Source organism: Triticum dicoccoides, chromosome 2A, assembly GCF_002162155.2.
Source record: "Triticum dicoccoides isolate Atlit2015 ecotype Zavitan chromosome 2A, WEW_v2.0, whole genome shotgun sequence".
Classification (NCBI taxonomy): domain Eukaryota; kingdom Viridiplantae; phylum Streptophyta; class Magnoliopsida; order Poales; family Poaceae; genus Triticum; species Triticum dicoccoides.
In genome coordinates, this window is record NC_041382.1 from 10,122,444 (window position 1) to 10,144,308 (window position 21,865).

A 21,865-nucleotide genomic window follows, 5' to 3' on the forward strand; every position below is an offset into this window, starting at 1 on the left:
CGGGAATGTCGTCTCGGGTGGGCTGAGCAATTGTCAGCAGTAGGAGTGGGCGCGAAGCAGATGAGAATGTAGGAAAAAAATTGAAGTAGTTGAGAAACATTGTATAAAATCAAGAGTTAATTTCAATTTTTTTGCCCCAAGTTACGTGTTCATGGCATACATTACACATTTAGAGATTTTTCGTAATTTATAACCCATTTATGCAAACTTATGCCACCTTCTGCCCCATTTTGTTTTTTATGCTGACTGGGTGTGTCACATAGAAAGTTTAGTTAGCACCCTTCGTTTTCCTCCTGATTTGCTTAGTTCTTGTGGTCCAGTCAACCGGAAGAGTGTTGGCATCCGCAACACCGCCATGCGACTAATCCGATGTCAAGTTGGTGCCGTAGCATTGGGCCGAGCTCGGCTTCTGCCGCCTCTCACATGAGGATCCTACATCAGTAGTAGGAGTGGGCGCGAAGCAGATGAGAAAGTAGGAAAACAATTAAAGTAGTTGAGAAAGAACGCAAATTCATGTTGCTTGTTCATGTTGTTACTTTTTGCTGCTCTAATTTCTTACGGAAAAAACATGGCACATTTTTAAATTAATTTGAAAATTTTGCTGATTAAAAATTATTAATGGATTGAAAAAATAATGAACTTATAAATTACTTGTAAATTTTACAGCTATAAGAAATGTTTTTCAAAACAGGCAAATTTTTAAAAATCTTCATAAATTCCGGCGGTGCGTTTAGTATCGTTGGTGGGTGTGTTGAGGTGTGTCTCTGGCGGATCTATCTTTGATGGATTTGCTCGGATCTCGTCGTTATTCGTCTACGTTCGTGTGTTTTGGGTTGAATCCTTCTGACCTACGTTATTCTGGTGCGCTAGTCCTACGAGGGCTTAGCACGACGACTTCCCGACTGTCTATTACAACAAGTTGTGCCTGATTCCGGCGATGGAGGGGCTATGACGGTGGCGCACCTTCGGCTCACTTTAGTGTTTGTAGTCGTTGCTAGGTGGTCTATGCATCTAGACATAATTTTTATTTCTGGTGTTCGTTGTACTGCCATGATTGATAAGCCTTTTCTCTGTAGGTGCTCCTCTGTGCACGATATACCTTTGCTCGTGGCCAGGGACAATGAGGAGGAGTGTTATCAGTTGCTTGTTCATGTTGTTACTTTTTGCTGCTCTAATTTCTTACGGAAAAAACATGGCACTTTTTTAATTAACTTCAATTTTTTGCTAAAATAAAAAATTATTAATGGACTTAGAAATTTCTCGTAAATTATAAAACTATAAGAACCTCACGCGCTACATATGGACCTTTCTTGAATTTCATGGGCCTTCTATTTGACAGACGCTACGTCAAATAGATGCTCTTTCGCACTAGGATGGAGTGCGCCAGCCCATTTAGCGTGTGTAGCCTAGGTTTCTGTTCTATGTTCTACTGGTTTTGGGAAAAGGTTCCTGAACTCAGGGGCGGACTCAGGAAAAAAATTGAGGGGGCAATAATGTATGTCCATATTGATGAATTAACAAGGTAATCGTCTTTATAAACTTAAACCTAGGCACAATCACTTCATTCTCCATGAGATAACCAAATTCATTGCCAAAAAAACTAACAATTTGGAGCAAACTGATATAGATACACAATGCGTCTCCAGCTACTGGCTAGCAAGCTAATTAATGTTACATGTCTGAAAGCCGAGGTCCAAGATAACATACCGGCCGCGCGCAGGTTGGCTCGCCGATCAACGAATTAACCTCGCACGGTAAGAAGCTCGTCTATGTACCATGAAGCTATAGCGGCTACCTTAAATAGAGGAGATGGGAACACGTCACATGCAAATGTATAGTTAATGATTTAATTCTAAACTGCTCAACTAGCTGTGAAGCACTCAATAATCACTAGCAAGTGCATATGTGCAGATAGAGCTAAGGTACTTACTGAATCTAGTTTGTTAGGGGGTGGGATATTATGTCTTTATCTTCGTATCAGAGTGCAGTTTAAGCCACCGTGAAAACGGTCCAGCTAAAAACAGTCAACTGCAATTGCACATCTTTTCTACTACAGCTGCACATGCACCTTCAGTAAAAAGATAGGTGAATCAGCAATTATGTATTCTAGTTTAGTTTTCTGCTACGAGGATTATACTTTCTAGTATCACAATATTTGCATTTACATCTTTTTGGTAGGTTTTTCCATGCTGTCGCGTCCAAAAAGAATTAGGATAACTAGTCATCAACCCTGTGCATTGCCAACGGGACGGATTGCAGAAAAGGTTAAGTTTCTTCAGAACTCGCGGAAACATTACTACTGCCATGTTACGTTAGAAAACAAGTGCCTTGTGCCTTTGTCTTCGACTATGTCATAGGCTCATAGCCTTGCTGGGTGCCGTACTTTTCCACATGGTCATGTATGTTATTTTCACCCCACTATACCGCGGCAACAAACTCGACAAGCATGATCACTCGACGATCATGATCTGGCGGGGAAGACGAGCAAGCTATTGCACTTCTTGGCAACCTTGGTCATGGCTAGCCGAGTTGACCCCTCCAAGTGGTTCTATTAATTCTACTGCTTGCAAATTCATCACCAACTCAGAAGCTTCACAGCATCCATGACCATCATGGTTTTCCTCGTGAGGGTGAATTTGTACAAGCTACTCATACAAAGCTGCACACTGACCTTTTTTGCATCACGGAAGGCTTGTTTAGTCTGATGGGCAACCTATTCCAATGAGAGCACACAACATCAGACATCCATGGATCTTCGTATCGACGGCTGTGGCATTCTTGGTTCCAGTCACACTGCTCATAACATTGTTGGTGATGCAACTGACAAGTAAAAAACATACGCAAGACAATTCTGACAAAACGGTATAAGAATAGAGCATAGTGATGGCCTGCTAGCAAAAGAAAGCTCTAGATGGCAACACAAATACCTGATGTTGCTACGAGTCGTACTGGCAAGTGCCTCATTTCAAGGCCAGCCTAGATGCTCCAGGCAGAGTTTGGCAGAGCAACGACGAGCAGCCCGGTCATTCAGTCAGTACAGCAGGAGGCAGCAATACCTCGCGTTGTTCTACAGCAACTCTGCTTCCAAGTTCGCTGCATTGGCTGGAATGCATTGTAACTGCAGCAGAAGAAATAGTAATCAGAACCAAATGCTGTCTTTTGTCACTCAGTAGTCAGTACTATATTACCTACCTACAGACATGTTACACTAAGGGGTACCAGACAATTGATTGCATGACTTGGAAGCCACCACACAACCAAAACAATTACATTTTCCAAGAAAAAAACAGTCAGCGGGATATAGAAGCACTACACCTCTCTGAAGTTCAACATTTCTATTTATGTTCAGAGAAGTAACAATTTCCTTCAAAACAAAAAGAAAGATGACAATTTTTAGATCAAACCATCAGAGAATGTTCTTCTCAAAGTTAATTTACAGATCAAACCTCCTGTTGGTTACCACCTTCTAATTTCGCTACAAAGCAGGTCTAAAAGTGAATAGCAAGAGAAGCATTGCCAAACCACAGATCTTCAAAATTCCTTTCAAAAAAACAGTTGATTAGAGATTAGATGGTGAGAGATTACGCGGGTGCGCATTGCACTGACATGGCAACAGCACGTTGTGCTGCCCCATGGTGCCTGACAACCTCCTCGAGCTTCCTGTCATCATCATGTTGCCAGTACAGAACCAGCGAAGAGAAAAAGTGTGCGCCGTTGGTGATTCCATCGCTCAATTCCAATGCATTGCCTGCACCTGAAGCTCTGCTGTTATTAGAGGAACTTCGCCAGAACCTGCTACGTACTTCACAGAACTGATATGAAATAAATCGCAAAACTGATATGCAAATACTGGACAGCCCGCAGCTAAAACTTCCAGACCTGCACCTACTTTTTGAACTTGTTCATAATTTTGGTCACAGATCATCATTGCAACGAAAACCATGTACAACACAATTTGTTCACTGGATCATTGCTGGGCTAGCCAGCATGTGAATGGGCACCTTGTACTCTGACATATTCATCATAGGAAAGCACAAACTGAGCGAGAACAAAGCGTACTGAACTGAACTGAAGAAAGATAAGTTTACAAAATACAGAAAGTGAAGATATTTCTGCACATTCATTAGTACAGTGAATTATACAAGGATCTGTAATTTCTTTCTTTTACTTGGTGGAGGTGTTCTAGATAAAGCCACATGACGGTCAGCAACTCACTGCCACTGCCGAGATTCCTCGCATGCGCCTCCCTGTTGCACCGGTTGGCTGCGTAGGACAGGAAGTCTACCCACAGCAATAGTAGCGCAAAAACCACATCTTCCTTCCTATGAAGCAGTTTGTCAGCAATAACGCGCGCATAAGTGAGCCGAGGATTGCTGACGTTGGAGAGTTCAAACTCGCTCAGTATGTCAATGGCGATCTCCTTCTCAAGCTCAGAAGGTTTCCAGCCACGGTGATGGTGTGGTCGGAACAAGTTCTTGAGCACAGTCCAGAAGCTCTTACCAGGTGAGCCACCAATGTGTTTAGTGCATATCTTCTTCAGTTGTATGCAGGTTTGCTCATACAACCAGTTTTGGGGAAGGCCTGGTAGCATGTCGGGGGAGTCCATGAGGAGGAACATCATGTAGTTGGACATTACGCTGACTAGCTCCACATGGTTGTCAGACACATGATCACCCCTTCGGTCTATTTTAGCAAGGATCAAGTCGGTGGCGATGTGCCAGCTGATGACACTCTCATGGAAGTCAACTCCATGATAACCCTCCAACTCCTTCAACAGCCCAGGGTAGTCCTCCTCATTCAGTGCCCGTTCACCCCATCTAGTCCTGAGCAAGCCCATTGTGTTCATATCTTTTGATGTGACACTCTGTGCACACTTCTTGACCTTCTCGGAGACATCGATGGTCCACAAGTACCTCCTGTCCCACCACTTACCAAGGCTCAGCATCTTGGACAGATTGCTGAGGTGTTGACTCGTCGGATCCGCATGTCTGGCACAAGACCTTAACATGTTGCGCTGCCCCATGGTGCCTGACCACCTCCTCGAACTTGCTGTCATGATCATCTTGCCAGGCCAGGACCGGCGGAGAGAAAAAAGTGTGTGCCGAAGCTGCTGCCATCTTCCAGCGCACAGAGCAGAATGCCGGAGCCAATCCCATTGTGTGGCACACAAGAAGGCAAACACCCAGCTTGACCCTAGTGCGACAAGGAGCGATTTCGTCTCCAGGACCAAGGCGCCACCCAACAAGATGTACGTGATGACAACATCGACTAGGCTGTAATCATCTTTGCTTCTCAACTGGAACAACACGAGAGAGGTGGCAATGGCAAGTGGTGCGATGACACGGATGCAGTAGCCAAACCAACAGTGGACCGCACTTGCCTTAGTGTACAGGATATCATACATGAGGGAGAGCTCCATCTCCATCACCCTCCACATTTGTTCACGGTCTTTCAAAAGGCCCTGGATTATTTTGATGTACTGAGAATCCACCTCATTCTCGCTATCTGAGTCATCCACTGCGATCACGCAATCAACTATCCCACGCTTGCAGATATGAAACAGGGAGTGAGCATGCTGCAGGACTGGGTCGCCATCATTGTACCAGTCTTGATGCTCAGTATAAAATTGCTGGTGATGCATGTCATGTGTCCGTACCATGAGAGAGCTCTGGAGGTTGCTGAACTTGGCGGACCGGAGCGCCCATGTCCTCTCCGCATACTTTACAACACCAACAACAGATATCAAGAAGACAGCCACCATGAGCAAGGTCCCGCTGCCGATGATATGCCTGTAAAGGACATATCCAGCTCCCAGGACCTGCACCAGAAGGCTTAGCAAGTGGCGCCCCCAGAGCTTGCTATCCTCGAGGGCGTAGGAGGTGATGTTATCCGGGCCTCCGAGATGTAGCAGGAGGAACGGCACCCAGAAGGCAATGAGGTGGTGGTCTTTTGTTGCGCCTCTGAAGAGGAGCTGGCCGGCGGCGTATGTCGCAGTGGAGTCAGACAGCTGGTACGCCACCCAGAGGTGGAACCTCAGCCAATATGAGTCGTCTTTACACCGACGGATGTTGGCAAAGATATGGAGCAAGACCTGGAAGAAGAGGCTCAAGAGAACTCCGATCTAGGACGCCCAGTCATTCCAGAAGCCCAACGCCCCTCCAGCCATTGTTGCGAGCTTGATCCTGCAACACAACAACTGAAGATACGTAAAATCAGTAATGACAGTAAATCAAGGTAAGAGCGCAGCAGCCTAATTGCACATATTGAGCTAGGAGATAGCAAAGTGGTGGCATGGTACCTCCCAACTCTGAAGGAAGCGAACACCTGGACTGAAGAGTATGACACTGCTAGCTAGTGAGTTCAGATCAACTGAGTTGTAGTAGTAGAATGTTGGACGAATATGCTATCCATTTCCATGTTACAGGAGCTAGCCAACAAGGGATGCCAACTAGCTTGCTGTCCACTCTCAACAAGTATCCAAAGAAACAAGAAATTAAGAACACTGATAACAGCGAGGAGTCGCATGTGAGGGTATACACGCTGGATGCACATAATTTGAAGGATGATCCACTATACATGAGATGAGGTGCATAAATATAGTCTCAAGCATGTGCCTGCATCTGGACACCACACCATTGTGCGGTACTATAATTGACTTGAGACCATGGATGGTAGCTAGTGTCCAAGGTGCACTCAGTCGGGTGGACCAACAATACTCTAATCTCAGGCCATGTTACAGGAGGCTAGACCGAGCTTAATTAGCACCAGGTTCAAAATAACAGCCTTAAAATGCACAAATTCGACCATATCCGGAGGTTAAAATTTGTTCGAATTCAACAAAGGGAACTCGGAAGAACTCACATAGCAGAGCGGCGGGCATGGTGGAGCTGTCCGCGGGCAACGACGCCCCGGCGCTCCGGTGGAGTCCGCGGCGATCTCCGAGGCGCTTGAACTGTGTGCTCGTGGTCGGCCTAGCTAGGCGCCGTGCGTGGAGGACGACTGCCATCGGCGACGAGAAGCTCCGCACGAGCAGAAGGGCAACGGGGAAGATACATGGCGCCGCTGGTCGCGGCGGAGGCGGACAGGAGGCTCAGCGGAGCAGCCGCGGTCTCCTCGGCCATGGCTGAGCAGAACGAGGATGGGGATGACCAGATTTGGGGATTTCCTAGCGAGACCCAACCGCGACTGGGCCATGTCAAATAATTTTATTTTATTTGAGTTGCACCAAAGAAATTTGGTTATACCATGTCTAGCAGATCTAGGGATGGCACCTGCAGGATTTGGTTACGGGTAGAGTCACCCTATACCCTTACCCATCCCAATTAAATTTATTCATCATCTGTACCTATACCCATTAAAGGGTACAAATTTTTCTCATGCCCGTCACCCATCAGGGTAAATGAGTATCCGCGGTAAAAAATACCCATGTTTGCATAATATCAATTTGAGCGACACATAATCATAAAAAACAACATACAATCATAATTTATAAACAAGAACATATAATAACATCAATACATACTTTTCAACAACAACGCATCATAAACACAACATATTTTATAAACATCAACACTTTATTGTAAACAACAACACATTAAAACATCAACACATAGTCATAAAGAGTAGTACATAGTCATACATTTTAAGTTTACAAACTCATGACAAATGGTAGAGGTAAATTTGTTGGGGAACGTTGCAGAATTTAAAATTTTTCTACAGTTTCACCAAGATCCATCTATGAGTTCATCTAGCAACGAGTGAGGAGTGCATCTACATACCCTTGTAGATCGCGAGCGGAAGCGTTCAAAGAACGGGGATGAGGGAGTCGTACTCGTCGTGATCCAAATCACCGGAGATCCTAGCGCCGAACGGACGACACCTCCGCGTTCAACACACGTACGGTCAGCGTGACATCTCCTTCTTCTTGATCCAGCAAGGGGGAAGGAGAGGTTAAGGGAGATCCAGCAGCACGACGGCGTGGTGGTGGATGCAGCAGTACTCCGGCAGGGCTTCGCCAAGCTCTATGGAGGAGGAGGAGGTGTTGGAGAGGGAGAGGGAGGCACCAAAGGCATGGGTTTGAGGCCCTCCCCCCCCCCACTATATATAGGGGGCCTAGGGGGGGCGCTGGCCCTAGGAGATCCAATATCCTAGGGGGGCGGCGGCCAAGGGGGGTGGAGTGCCCCCCAAGGCAAGTGGGGGGCCCCCCCCCCCACCCTAGGGTTTCAACCCTATGCGCAAGGGGTGGGCCTTGGGGGGCGCACCAGCCCACTATGGGCTGGTTCCCCTCCCCACTTCAGCCCATGGGGCCCTCCGGGATGGGTGGCCCCACCTGGTGGACCACTGGAACCCATCCGGTAGTCCCGGTACAATACCGGTGACCCCCGAATCCTTCCCGATGGCCGAAACTGCACTTCCTATATATAATTCTTTACCTCCGGACCATTTCGGAACTCCTCGTGACGTCCGGGATCTCATCTGGGACCCCGAACAACTTTCGGGTTACTGCATACTCATATCTATACAACCCTAGCGTTACCGAACCTTAAGTGTGTAGACCCTACGGGTTCGGGAGACATGTAGACATGATCGAGACGGCTCTCCGGCCAATAACCAACAGCGGGATCTCGATACCCATGTTGGCTCCCACATGCTCCACGATGATCTCATCGGATGAACCACGATGTCGAGGATTCAATCAATCCCGTATGCAATTCCCTTTGTCAATCGGTATTTTACTTGCCCGAGATTCGATCGTCGGTATCCCAATACCTCGTTCAATCTCGTTACCGGCAAGTCACTTTACTCGTACCGTAATGCATGATCTCGTGATCAAACACTTTGATTACATTGAGCTCATTATGATGATGCATTACTGAGTGGGCCCAGTGATACCTCTCCGTCATATGGAGTGACAAATCCAGTCTCGATCCATGTCAACCCAACAGAGACTCTCGGAGATACCCGTAGTATACCTTTATAGTCACCCAGTTACGTTGTGACGTTTGGTACAACCAAAGCACCCCTACGGTATCCGGGAGTTACACGATCTCATGGTCTAAGGAAAAGATACTTGACATTGGAAAAGCTCTAGCAAACGAACTACACGATCTTGTGCTATGCTTAGGATTGGGTCTTGTCCATGACATCATTCTCCTAATGATGTGATCTCGTTATCAACGACATCAAATGCCCATAGTCAGGAAACCATGACTATCAGTTGATCAACGAGCTAGTCAACTAGAGGCTTACTAGGGACATATTGGTGTCTATGTATTCACACATGTAGTACGATTTCCGGATAACACAATTATAGCATGAATAAAAGACAATTATCATGAACAAGGAAATATAATAATAATCCTTCTATTATTGCCTCTAGGGCATATTTCCAACAGTCTCCCACTTGCACTAGAGTCAATAATCTAGTTACATTGTGATGAATCGAACACCCATAGAGTTCTGGTGTTGATCATGTTTTGCTCGCGGAAGAGGTTTAGTCAATGGATCTGCGACATTCAGATCCGTATGCACTTTACAAATTTCTATGTCTCCATCTTGAACATTTTCACGAATGGAGTTGAAGCGACGCTTGATGTGCCTGGTCTTCTTGTGAAACCTGGGCTCCTTGGCAAGTGCAATAGCTCCAGTGTTATCACAGAAGAGTTTGATCGGCCCCGACGCATTGGGTATGACTCCTAGGTCGGTGATGAGCTCCTTCACCCAAATTGCTTCATGCGCTGCCTCCGAGGCTGCCATGTACTCCGCTTCACATGTAGATCCCGCCACGACGCTCTGCTTGCAGCTGCACTAGCTTACTGCTCCACCATTCAACATATACACGTATCCGGTTTGCGACTTAGAGTCATCCAGATCTATGTCGAAGCTAGCATCAACATAACCCTTTACGACGAGCTCTTCGTCACCTCCATAAACGAGAAACATGTCCTTAGTCCTTTTCAGGTACTTCAGAATATTCTTGACTGCTGTCCAGTGTTCCTTGCCGGGATTACTTTGGTACCTTCCTACCAAACTTACGGCAAGGTTTACATCATGTCTGGTACACAGCATGGCATACATAATAGACCCTATGGCTGAGGCATAGGGGATGACACTCATCTCTTCTATATCTTCTGCCGTGGTCAGACATTGAGCTGAGCTCAATTTCACACCTTGCAACACAGGCAAGAACCCCTTCTTAGACTGATCCATATTGAACTTCTTCAATATCTTATCAAGGTATGTGCTTTGTGAAAGACCTATGAGGCATCTTGATCTATCTCTATAGATCTTGATGCCTAATATATAACCAGCTTCTCCAAGGTCCTTCATTGAAAAACTCTTATTCAAGTAGGCCTTAATGCTGTCCAAAAGTTCTATATCATTTCCCATCAAAAGTATGTCATCTACATATAATATGAGAAATGCTACAGAGCTCCCACTCACTTTCTTGTAAACGCAGGCTTCTCCATAAGTCTGCATAAACCCAAACGCTTTGATCATCTCATCAAAGCGAATGTTCCAACTCCGAGATGCTTGCACCAGCCCATAAATGGATCGCTGGAGCTTGCATACCTTGTTAGCATTCTTAGGGTCGACAAAACCTTCCGGCTGCATCATATACAGTTCTTCCTTCAGATAACCGTTAAGGAATGCCGTTTTGACGTCCATTTGCCATATCTCATAATCATAGTATGCGGCAATTGCTAACATGATTCAGACGGACTTCAGCTTCGCTACGGGAGAGAAAGTCTCATCGTAGTCAACCCCTTGAACTTGTCGATAACCGTTAGCGACAAGTCGAGCTTTATAGATGGTAACATTACCATCCGCGTCCGTCTTCTTCTTAAAGATCCATTTGTTTTCTATCGCTCGCCGATCATCGGGCAAGTCTGTCAAAGTCCACACTTTGTTTTCATCCATGGATCCTATCTCGGATTGCATGTCTTCAAGCCATTTGTTCGAATCGGGGCCCGCCATCGCTTCTTCATAGTCCGAAGGTTCACCGTTGTCCAACAACATGATTTCCAGGACAGGGTTGCCATACCACTCTGGTGTGGGACATGTCCTTGTGGACCTACGAAGTTCTGTAGCAACTTGATTTGAAGTACCTTGATCATCATCATTAATTTCCTCTTCAGTGGATGTAGGCACCACAGGAACATTTTCCTGAGCTGCACTACTTTCCGGTTCAAGAGGTAGTACTTCATTGAGTTCTACTTTCCTCCCACTTACTCCTTTCGAGAGAAACTCTTTTTCCAGAAAGGATCCGTTCTTGGCAACAAAGATCTTGCCTTCGGATCTAAGGTAGAAGGTATACCCAATGGTTTCCTTAGGGTATCCTATGAAGACGCATTTTTCCGACTTGGGTTCGAGCTTTTCAGGTTGAAGTTTCTTGACATCAGCATCGCATCCCCAAACTTTTAGAAACGACAGCTTAGGTTTCTTCCCAAACCATGATTCATACGGTGTCGTCTCAACGGATTTAGACGGTGCCCTATTTAAAGTGAATGTAGCTGTCTCTAGAGTGTATCCCCAAAAAGATAGCGGTAAATCAGTAAGGGACATCATAGATCGCACCATATCCAATAGAGTGCGATTACGACATTCGGACACACCGTTACGCTGAGGTGTTCCAGGCGGCGTGAGTTGTGAAACGATTCCACATTTCCTTAAGTGTGTGCCAAATTCGTGACTTAAATATTCTCCTCCACGATCTGATCGTAAGAACTTTATTTTCGGTCACGTTGATTCTCTACCTCATTCTGAAATTCCTTGAACTTTTCAAAGGTATCAGACTTGTGTTTCATCAAGTAGACATACCCATATCTACTCAAATCTTTAGTAAGAGTGAGAACATAACGATATCCTCCGCGAGCCTGAATGCTCATTGGACCGCAAACATCAGTATGTATGATTTCCAATAAGTTGGTTGCTCGCTCCATTGTTCCGGAGAACGGAGTCTTGGTCATTTTGCCCATGAGGCATGGTTCGCATGTGTCAAATGATTCATAATCGAGAGACTCTAAAAGTCCATCAGCATGGAGCTTCTTCATGCGCTTGACACCAATGTGACCAAGGCGGTAGTGCCACAAGTATGTGGGACTATCGTTATCAACTTTACATCTTTTGGTATCCACACTATGAATATGTGTAACATCACGTTCGAGATTCATCAAGAATAAACCATTGACCATCGGAGCATGACCATAAAACATATCTCTCATATAAATAGAACAACCATTATTCTTGGATTTAAATGAGTAGCCATCTCGTATTAAACGAGATCCTAATACAATGTTCATGCTCAAACTTGGCACTAAATAACAATTATTGAGGTTTAAAACTAATCCCGTAGGTAAATGTAGAGGTAGCGTGCCGACGGCGATCACATCGACCTTGGAACCATTCCCGACGCGCATCGTCACCTCGTCCTTCACCAGTCTCCGCTTATTCCGCAGCTCCTGCTTTGAGTTACAAATATGAGCAATGGCACCGGTATCAAATACCCAGGAGCTACTACGAGCACTGGTAAGGTACACATCAATTACATGTATATCACATATACCTTTAGTGTTGCCGGCCTTCTTGTCCGCTAAGTATTTGGGGCAGTTTCGCTTCCAGTGACCCTTCCCTTTGCAATAAAAGCATTCAGTCTCAGGCTTGGGTCCATTCTTTGACTTCTTCGCGGCAACTGGCTTACCGGGTGCGGCAACATCCTTGCCGTCCTTCTTGAAGTTCTTCTTACCCTTGCCTTTCTTGAACTTCGTGGTTTTATTGACCATCAACACTTGATGTTCCTTTTTGATTTCTACCTCTACTGATTTCAGCATTGCATATACTTCAGGAATGGTCTTTTCCATCCCCTGCATATTATAGTTCATCACAAAGCTCTTGTAGCTAGGTGGGAGCGACTGAAGGATTCTGTCAATGACCGCTTCCTCTGGGAGGATAACTTCCAGCTGAGTTAAGTTGTTATGCAACCCAGACATTTTGAGTATGTGCTACTGACAGAACTATTTTGCTCCATCTTACAGCTGAAGAACTTGTCGGAGACTTCATATCTCTCGACCCGGGCATGAGCTTGGAAAACCATTTTCAGCTCTTCGAACATCTCATATGCTCCGTGTTTCTCAAAATGCTTTTGGAGCCCCGGTTCTAAGCTATAAAGCATGCCGCACTGAACGAGGGAGTAATCATTAGCACGTGACTGCCAAGCGTTCATAACGTCTTGGTTCTGTGGGACAGATGCGTCACCTAGCGGTGCTTCTAGGACATAATCTTTCTTGGCAGCTATGAGGATAATCCTCAGGTTCCGGACCCAGTCCGAATAGTTGCTGCCATCATCTTTGAGCTTGGTTTTCTCTAGGAACGCATTGAAGTTCATGTTGACATGAGCGTTGGCCATTTGATCTACAAGACATTTATGCAAAGATATTTTAGACTAAGTTCATGATAATTAAGTTCATCTAATCAAATTATTTATGAACTGCCACTCAGATTAGACATCCCTCTAGTCATCTAAGTGAAACATGATCCGACTCGACTAGGCCGTGTCCGATCATCACGTGAGACGGACTAGTCATCATCGGTGAACATCTCCATGTTGATCGTATCTTTCATACGACTCATGTTCGACCTTTCGGTCTCTTGTGTTCCGAGGCCATGTCTGTACATGATAGGCTCGTCAAGTTAACCTAAGTGTTTGCATGTGTAAATCTGTCTTACACCCGTTGTATGTGAACGTTGGAATCTATCACACCCGATCATCACGTGGTGCTTCGAAACAACGAACTGTCGCAAGGGTGCACAGTTAGGGGGAACACTTTCTTGAAATTATTATGAGGGATCATCTTATTTACTACCGTCGTTCTAAGTAAACAAGATGCAAAAACATGATAAACATCACATGCAATCAAATAATAGTGACATGATATGGCCAATATCATATAGCTCCTTTGATCTCCATCTTGGGGCTCCATGATCATCTTGTCACCGGCATGACACCATGATCTCCATCATCATGATCTCCATCATCGTGTCTCCATGAAGTTGCTCGCCCACTATTACTTCTACCACTATGGCTAACACCTTTAGCAATAAAGTAAAGTAATTTACATGGTGTTTCTCAATGACACGCAGGTCATACAAAAGAAATAAAGACAACTCCTATGGCTCATGCCGGTTGTCATACTCATCGACATGCAAGTCGTGATTCCTATTACAAGAACATGATCTCATACATCACATATATATCATTCATCATTCTTCACAACTTTGGCCATATCACATCACAAAACACTTGCTGCAAAAACAAGTTAGACATCCTCTAATTGTTGTTGCAAGTTTTACGTGGCTGCAATAGGTTTCTAGCAAGAACTTTTTCTTACCTACGTTAAAGCCACAACGTGATTTGTCAACTTCTATTTACCCTTCATAAGAACCCTTTTCGTCGAATCCGCTCCAACTAAAGTAGGAGATACAGACACCCGCTAGCCACCTTATGCAACTAGTGCATGCCAGTCGGTGGAACCTGTCTCACGTAAGAGTACGTGTAAGGTCGGTCCGGGCCGCTTCATCCCACAATACCGCTGAAGAAAAATAAGACTAGTAGTGGCAAGAAGGTTGACAACATCTACGCCCACAGCAAATGGTGTTCTACTCGTGCAAAGAGAACTATGATAGACCTAGCTCATGATGCCACTGTAGGGGAACGTTGCAGAATTTAAAAATTTTCTACGGTTTCACCAAGATCCATCTATGAGTTCATCTAGCAACGAGTGAGGAGTGCATCTACATACCATTGTAGATCGCGAGCGGAAGCGTTCAAAGAACGGGGATGAGGGAGTCGTACTCGTCGTGATCCAAATCACCGGAGATCCTAGCGCCGAACGGACGGCACCTCTGCGTTCAACACACGTATGGTCAGCGTGACGTCTCCTTCTTCTTGATCCAGCAAGGGGAAAGGAGAGGTTGACGGAGATCCAGCAGCACGACGGCATGGTGGTGGATGCAGCAGTACTCCGGCAGGGCTTCGCCAAGCTCTATGGAGGAGGAGGAGGTGTTGGAGAGGGAGAGGGAGGCACCAAAGGCATGGGTTTGAGGCCCTCCCTCCCCCCACTATATATAGGGGGCCTAGGGGGGGCGCCGGCCCTAGGAGATCCAATCTCCTAGGGGGCGGCGGCCAAGGGGGGTGGAGTTCCCCCCAAGGCAAGTGGGGAGCCCCCCCCCCCACCCTAGGGTTTCAACCCTAGGCGCAAGGGGTGGGCCTTCGGGAGCGCACCAGCGCACTATGGGCTGGTTACCCTCCCCACTTCAGCTCATGGGGCCCTCCGGGATGGGTGGCCCCACCCGATGGACCCCTGGGACCCATCCGGTGGTCCCGGTACAATACCGGTGACCCCCGAATCCTTCCTGATGGCCGAAATTGCACTTCCTATATATAATTCTTTACCTCCGGACCATTCCGGAACTCCTCGTGACGTCCGGGATCTCATTCGGGACCCCGAACAACTTTCGGGTTACTGCATACTCATATCTATACAACCCTAGCGTCACCGAACCTTAAGTGTGTAGACCCTACGGGTTCGGGAGACATGTAGACATGACCGAGATGGCTCTCCGGCCAATAACCAACAGCGGGATCTGGATACCCATGTTGGCTCCCACATGCTCCACGATGATCTCATTGGATGAACCACGATGTCGAGGATTCAATCAATCCCATATGCAATTCCCTTTGTCAATCGGTATTTTACTTGCCCGAGATTCGATCGTCGGTATCCCAATACCTCGTTCAATCTCGTTACCGGCAAGTCACTTTACTCGTACCGTAATGCATGATCCCGTGATCAAACACTTTGATTACATTGAGCTCATTATGATGATGCATTACCGAGTGGGCCCAGTGATACCTCTCCATCACACGGAGTGACAAATCCCAGTCTCGATCCGTGTCAACCCAACAGACACTCTCGGAGATACCCGTAGTATACCTTTATAGTCACCCAGTTACGTTGTGACGTTTGGTACACCCAAAGCAACCCTATGGTATCCGGGAGTTACACGATCTCATTGTCTAAGGAAAAGATACTTGACATTGGAAAAGCTCTAGCAAATGAACTACACGATCTTGTGCTATGCTTAGGATTGGGTCTTGTCCATCACATCATTCTCCTAATGATGTGATCTCGTTATCAACGACATCCAGTGCCCATAGTCAGGAAACCATGACTATCATTGATCAACGAGCTAGTCAACTAGAGGCTTACTAGGGACATATTGGTGTCTATGTATTCACACATGTATTACGATTTCCGGATAACACAATTATAGCATGAATAAAAGACAATTATCATGAACAAGGAAATATAATAATAATCCTTTTATTATTGCCTCTAGGGCATATTTCCAACAGTCTCCCACTTGCACTAGAGTCAATACTTGTTAGATTTTATAAGGGTACATGGGTATGCGGGTATGGGTTATATGATCTCATATCCGTACCCGTTCTACCCGATGGGTTTGAGATTTCCCTATTTACATACCCATGGATAATTTTTTATCTCATACCCTTGCCCTAATAGAGTTTTTACCCGCAGGGTACATGGGTAATGGGTACCCATTGCCAACCCTAAGCAGACCCGGTTTACAGGTTTTTTTAATTATTTTACTGTATCAAACAAATCTATTAAAATGCTGCCGGCCAGTAATTTTTTTTTAGGGTTAGCGTAGCGGATAAGCTCCGCCGCTAGCGATAAAGAACTCACTACTAGGAAAAGGGCTATAGCTTATATGGACATTAATGGCGCACCATGTATGTGGTGCGCCACTACTAGTGGCGCACCAGATACAGGTGCGCCATTAGTGTCCTCATTACTAATGGCGCACCAGACACACGGTGCGCCATTACTAGCAAATTTTAATTTTTTTTATTTTTCCAAAACTATTAATGGCGCACCAGGGCACAGTGCGCCATTACAAGTTTTAACTAGTAATGGCACACCACACGTTCGGCGCGCCACTACTGACAATTTTTTTTTACTTTTTTTTCCAAAAGTAGTAATGGCGCACCTGGGCGAAGTACGCCATTACTAACTCAAACTAGTAATGGCGCACCACACCCACGGTGCGCCACTACTGAGAATTATATTTTTTTGCAAAATTAGTAATGGCGCACCCCTGGCAGGTGCGCCATTAGTAACCAGTAACCCTGGTTACTACTGAGACCAGCTAGATATTTTGGACAGCCACCTACCACACTCACTTTCCCCACTTTATTATCTCCTCCTCCTCCTCCAAGCTTGTCTCGGGTGCCTCCTCCTCCTCACTTCATTTGCACCATAGATTCACCCAAATTAAGTTGTTAAATTACCTTTTTTGATAGGTAAGTAAGGGGAAAGCTTTCTTTATGTTGTAGATCTACTTTTTTCTCCCTCCAACAATGTGCACATGCACTTTTTATGGCCTAGCTACATCTACGTATGTTTGTGGTGTTGCATATGTTTGTGGTGTTGCATATATGTCTATGTTTGCAGGTACCGGTATTTGAAATGCGATAGTTGCCAATATTTTGCCGGAATGTTGATTCATTTTTGTTTTGGCGAGAATTTGGCACTATGCATTCTTTTTGATCTTATTTTTAGGCAAAGTCAAGCCAAATTTTTTCTTGCTTCTAAAATATCGTTTTTCTCTACCCCGCAGGTGACCATGGTCCGCACGATGACCGAAGGCATCGTGAATAGGTTTTTGAGCTCCGCGAAGGCCGAGATGCTTCAAAAGAACGAGACGGAGATAATTTGTCTGTGTCGAAGATGCAAGCTGAAGAGCCTTATTGCGGACCCGGATTCTGGGCAGGTGCATGATGACCCACAAGTATAGGGGATCTATCGTAGTCCTTTAGATAAGTAAGAGTGTTGAACCCAACGAGGAGCAGAAGGAGATGATAAGCGGTTTCCATCAAGGTATTCTCTGCAAGTACTGAAATAAGTGGTAACAGATAGTTTTGTGATAGGATAATTTGTAACGAGCAACAAGTAACAAAAGTAAATAAAGTGCAGCAAGGTGGCCCAATCCTTCTATAGCAAAGGACAAGCCTGGACAAACTCTTATATGATGTAAAGCGCTCCCGAGGACACATGGGGATATCGTCAAGCTAGTTTTCATCACGTTCATATGATTCGCGTTCGGTACTTTGATAATTTGGTATGTGGGTGGACCAGTGCTTGGGTACTGCCCTTACTTGGACAAGCATTCCACTTATGATTAACCTCTATTGCAAGCATCCGCAACTACAACAAAAGTATTAAGGTAAACCTAACCATAGCATGAAACATATGGATCCAAATCAGCCCCTTACAAAGCAACGCATAAACTAGGGTTTAAGCTTCTGTCACTCTAGCAACCCATCATCTACTTATTACTTCCCAATGCCTTCCTCTAGGCCCAAACAATGGTGAAGTGTTATGTAGTCGACGTTCACATAACACCACTAGAGGAGAGACAACATACATCTCATCAAAATATCGAACGAATACCAAATTCACATGACTACTAATAGCAAGACTTCTCCCATGTCCTCAGGAACAAAAGTAACTACTCACAAAGCATAAACATGTTCATAATCAGAGGGGTATTAATATGCATATAGGATCTGAACATATGATCTCCCACCAATTGAACCAACTAGCATACTACAAGGAGTAATTAACACTACTAGCAACCTACTAGCACCAATCCCGGACTTGGAGACAAGAATTGGATACAAGAGATGAACTAGGGTTTTGAGATGAGATGGTGCTGATGAAGATGTTGATGGAGATTGCCCTTTCCCGATGAGAGGAGCGTTGGTGATGACGATGGCGATGATTTCCCCCTACGGGAGGGATGTTTCCCCGGCAGAACAGCTCCGCCAGAGCCCTAGATTGGTTCCGCCAAGGTTCCGCCTCGTGGCGGCGGAGTTTCGTCCGAGAAGATGACTTATGATTTTTTTCCCATCAAAAGACTCCATATAGCAGAAGATGGCCACCGGAGGGCCACCAGGGGGCTCACGAGGTAGGGGGGCGCGCCCAGTGGGTAGGGCGTGCCCCCACCCTCGTGGGCAGGGTGTGGCCCACTAGTGAAGTTCTTGCTCTCAGTATTTTTTATATATTTGGAAAACATCTTCCGTGAAGTTTCAGGACTTTTGGAGCTGTGCAGAATAGGTCTCTAATATTTTCTCCTTTTCCAGCCCAGAATCCCAACTGCTGGCATTCTCCCTCCTTATGTAAACCTTGTAAAATAAGAGAGAATAGGCATAAGTATTGTGACATAATGTGTAATAACAGCCCATAATGCAATAAATATCGATATAAAAGCATGATGCAAAATGGACGTATCAACTCCCCCAAGCTTAGACCTCGCTTGTTCTCAAGCGAAAAGCCGAAATCGAAAAATATGTCCACATGTTTAGAGATAGAGGTGTCGATAAAAATAAAATACAGACATGAGGGCATCATGATCATTCTTAGAAAAGCAACTTATATAATTCTTGTCATATGATTTCTTATTCTAGAGTAATAATTCAATCACAATTTCAAGTATGAATTGTAAACTTCATTGAAAACTAACAAACTATAATCTCAGTCATTGGAGCAATTGCAATTTATCATAATATAGGAAAGAGTCAACATATAAGAGCTTTTCAGCAAGTCCACATACTCAACTATCATATAGTCTTTCACAATTGCTGACACTCACGCAATACTTATGGGTATGGAGTTTTAATCAGACACAGAGAAAGATAGGGGCTTATAGTTTTGCCTCCTAACGTTTTACCTCAAGGGTAATGTCAACGATAATAGTTCATGAAAACTCACATCCAATTAGCCATATATATCAGGATCTTTCCAACATACTGTGCTTGCCAAAGGATAAAATATAAAAAGGAAGGGTGAAGATCACCATGACTCTTATGCAATGTAGGAGATAAAAGTAAAAGATAGGCCCTTCGCAGAGGGAAGCAGAGGTTGTCATGCGCTTTTACGGTTAGATGCACAAAATCTTAATGCGAAAGAATGTCACTTTATATTGCCACTTGTGATATGGACCTTTATTATGCAGTCTGTCGCTTTTATTATTTCCATATCACATGATCGTATAAAGCTTATTTCCTCCATACCAATCAATCATACATATTTAGAGAGAAATTTTTATTGCTTGCACCGATGACAACTTACTTGATGGATCTTACTCAATCCATAGGTAGATATGGTGGACTCTTATAGCAAGACTGGTTTAAGGGTATTTGGAAGCACAAGTAGTATCTCTACTTGGTGCAATGAATTTGGCTAGCATGAGGGGGAAAGACAAGCTCATCATGTGGGAAGATCCAAGACAATATAATTCATATCAGATGTAAGAAAACATAACCCATTACATTGTCTTCCTTGTCCAATGTTAACTCTTTAGCATGTCATATTTTAATGAGTGCTCACAATCATAAAAGATGTCCAAGATAGTATATTTATATGTGAAGACCTCTCTTTCTTTATTACTTCCTATTAATTGCAGCGATTACCAAAACTGTGTTTGTCAACCCTAAACAACTTTTATTCATCATACTTTTTCTATGTGAGCTCATTACTCTCCATAAGACTCACATGATCTCTTTGTTTCTTTTTATTTCTTTCTCTTTTATTTTATTAACTTAGGATCATGGCAAAAGAATCAAGCCCTTGACTCAACACTAATCTTTATTATATAGCTCACGGACTCGATTACATAGAAGGATGATAAAGCAAAACTCACGACTAGATCATACTAAGAACTTCTATTCTACTAGATCAAGATATTACCAAAAGGATCGTACTAAGAAAAACGGTAAAGATAAAAGTGATGGTGATATGATACCAGGGCACTCCCCCAAGCTTGGCAGTTGCCAAGTGGAGTGCCCATACCAGATACTCAATTCTTCTTTGTTGGTGGAGACGGTGGTGATTTTGTTGATGGCGTAGGCTTCTTCCTTAATTTGCGCTTGAGGACAGAATTTTGGTCCTTTAGGTCCTCGATCTCCTGCTCCAAGCTCAGTATCTTTTTGCATAGTTCCTGCTTGTTCTCATGCAAGAGGCAAAGAGGGATAAACTCGATCTTAGGTTTCTTTACCCTATCCGGGAGGCATGAATTTTTGAACTCCACGTGCATGTCCCCAGGTTGAGGTAGTGGGACTTCATCTTCATCTAAGCTCGTCTCCTCCTTTCCCTTGGGTTCATAGTCTTCTTCTTCTTCCGTAGTCCAATCACAATGCTCCACATCCTCATATACCTTAAGGTCTGCAAGGTAATCAGCCACATAGCTTTCTCCTTCCGAATCATGGGACGACATGTTGCTCTGTCTGTAGCAGGACAACTAAAAACAAAGGCAAGAGTTTTTTGCGTGATACGGGAGTCAAAACCTCCGGGAGATTATATAATGAATTTTTACTGACCAAAATACGTGTCATGTACGAAAACGGAGTCCGGAGAGCACACGAGGTGCCCACGAGGTAGGGGGCGCGCCCAGTAGGGTAGGGCGCGCCCTGCACCCTCGTGGAGGCCTCGTGTCCTTCCGGACTGCTTCTTATTTTTCTATTTTTCTAAATATTCCAAAACGGAGAAATATTGCCTTAAAACTATTTTGGAGTCGGTTTACTTACCGTACCACATACGTATTCCTTTTCGGAGTCTGAAACGTTCCGGAAAGTGTCCCTTATGTATTCCTCCGGGGATACGGTTTCAATAAAATTGGTTTCAACATTTATGGGATTACCTGAGATATAATGTTTGATTCTTTGACCGTTCACGACCTTCGGATTTGTGCCTTCGAAGTTGTTGATTTTTATGGCACCGGAACG

At 44.8% G+C, this 21,865-nt stretch overlaps 1 protein-coding gene across 2 annotated transcripts; it reads right to left on the reverse strand.

Moving 5' to 3' along the window:
* Positions 1-4,039: 4,039 nt before the first annotated feature.
* Positions 4,040-7,148, reverse strand: LOC119352726. 2 transcript variants are annotated; one of them, XM_037619309.1, is made up of 2 exons: positions 6,862-7,148; positions 4,040-6,196 (listed from the first exon to the last, which is right to left on the reverse strand). In XM_037619309.1, exon 2 carries the CDS (start codon positions 5,759-5,761, stop codon positions 4,124-4,126), a length of 1,638 nt encoding a protein of 545 aa, XP_037475206.1. In that variant the 5' UTR covers positions 5,762-6,196; positions 6,862-7,148; the 3' UTR covers positions 4,040-4,123. The 2 variants fall into 2 exon arrangements, with proteins under 2 accessions (XP_037475206.1, XP_037475205.1); XM_037619308.1 differs by having other exon boundaries at positions 6,299-7,148.
* Between the last annotated feature and the right edge of the window lie 14,717 nt (positions 7,149-21,865).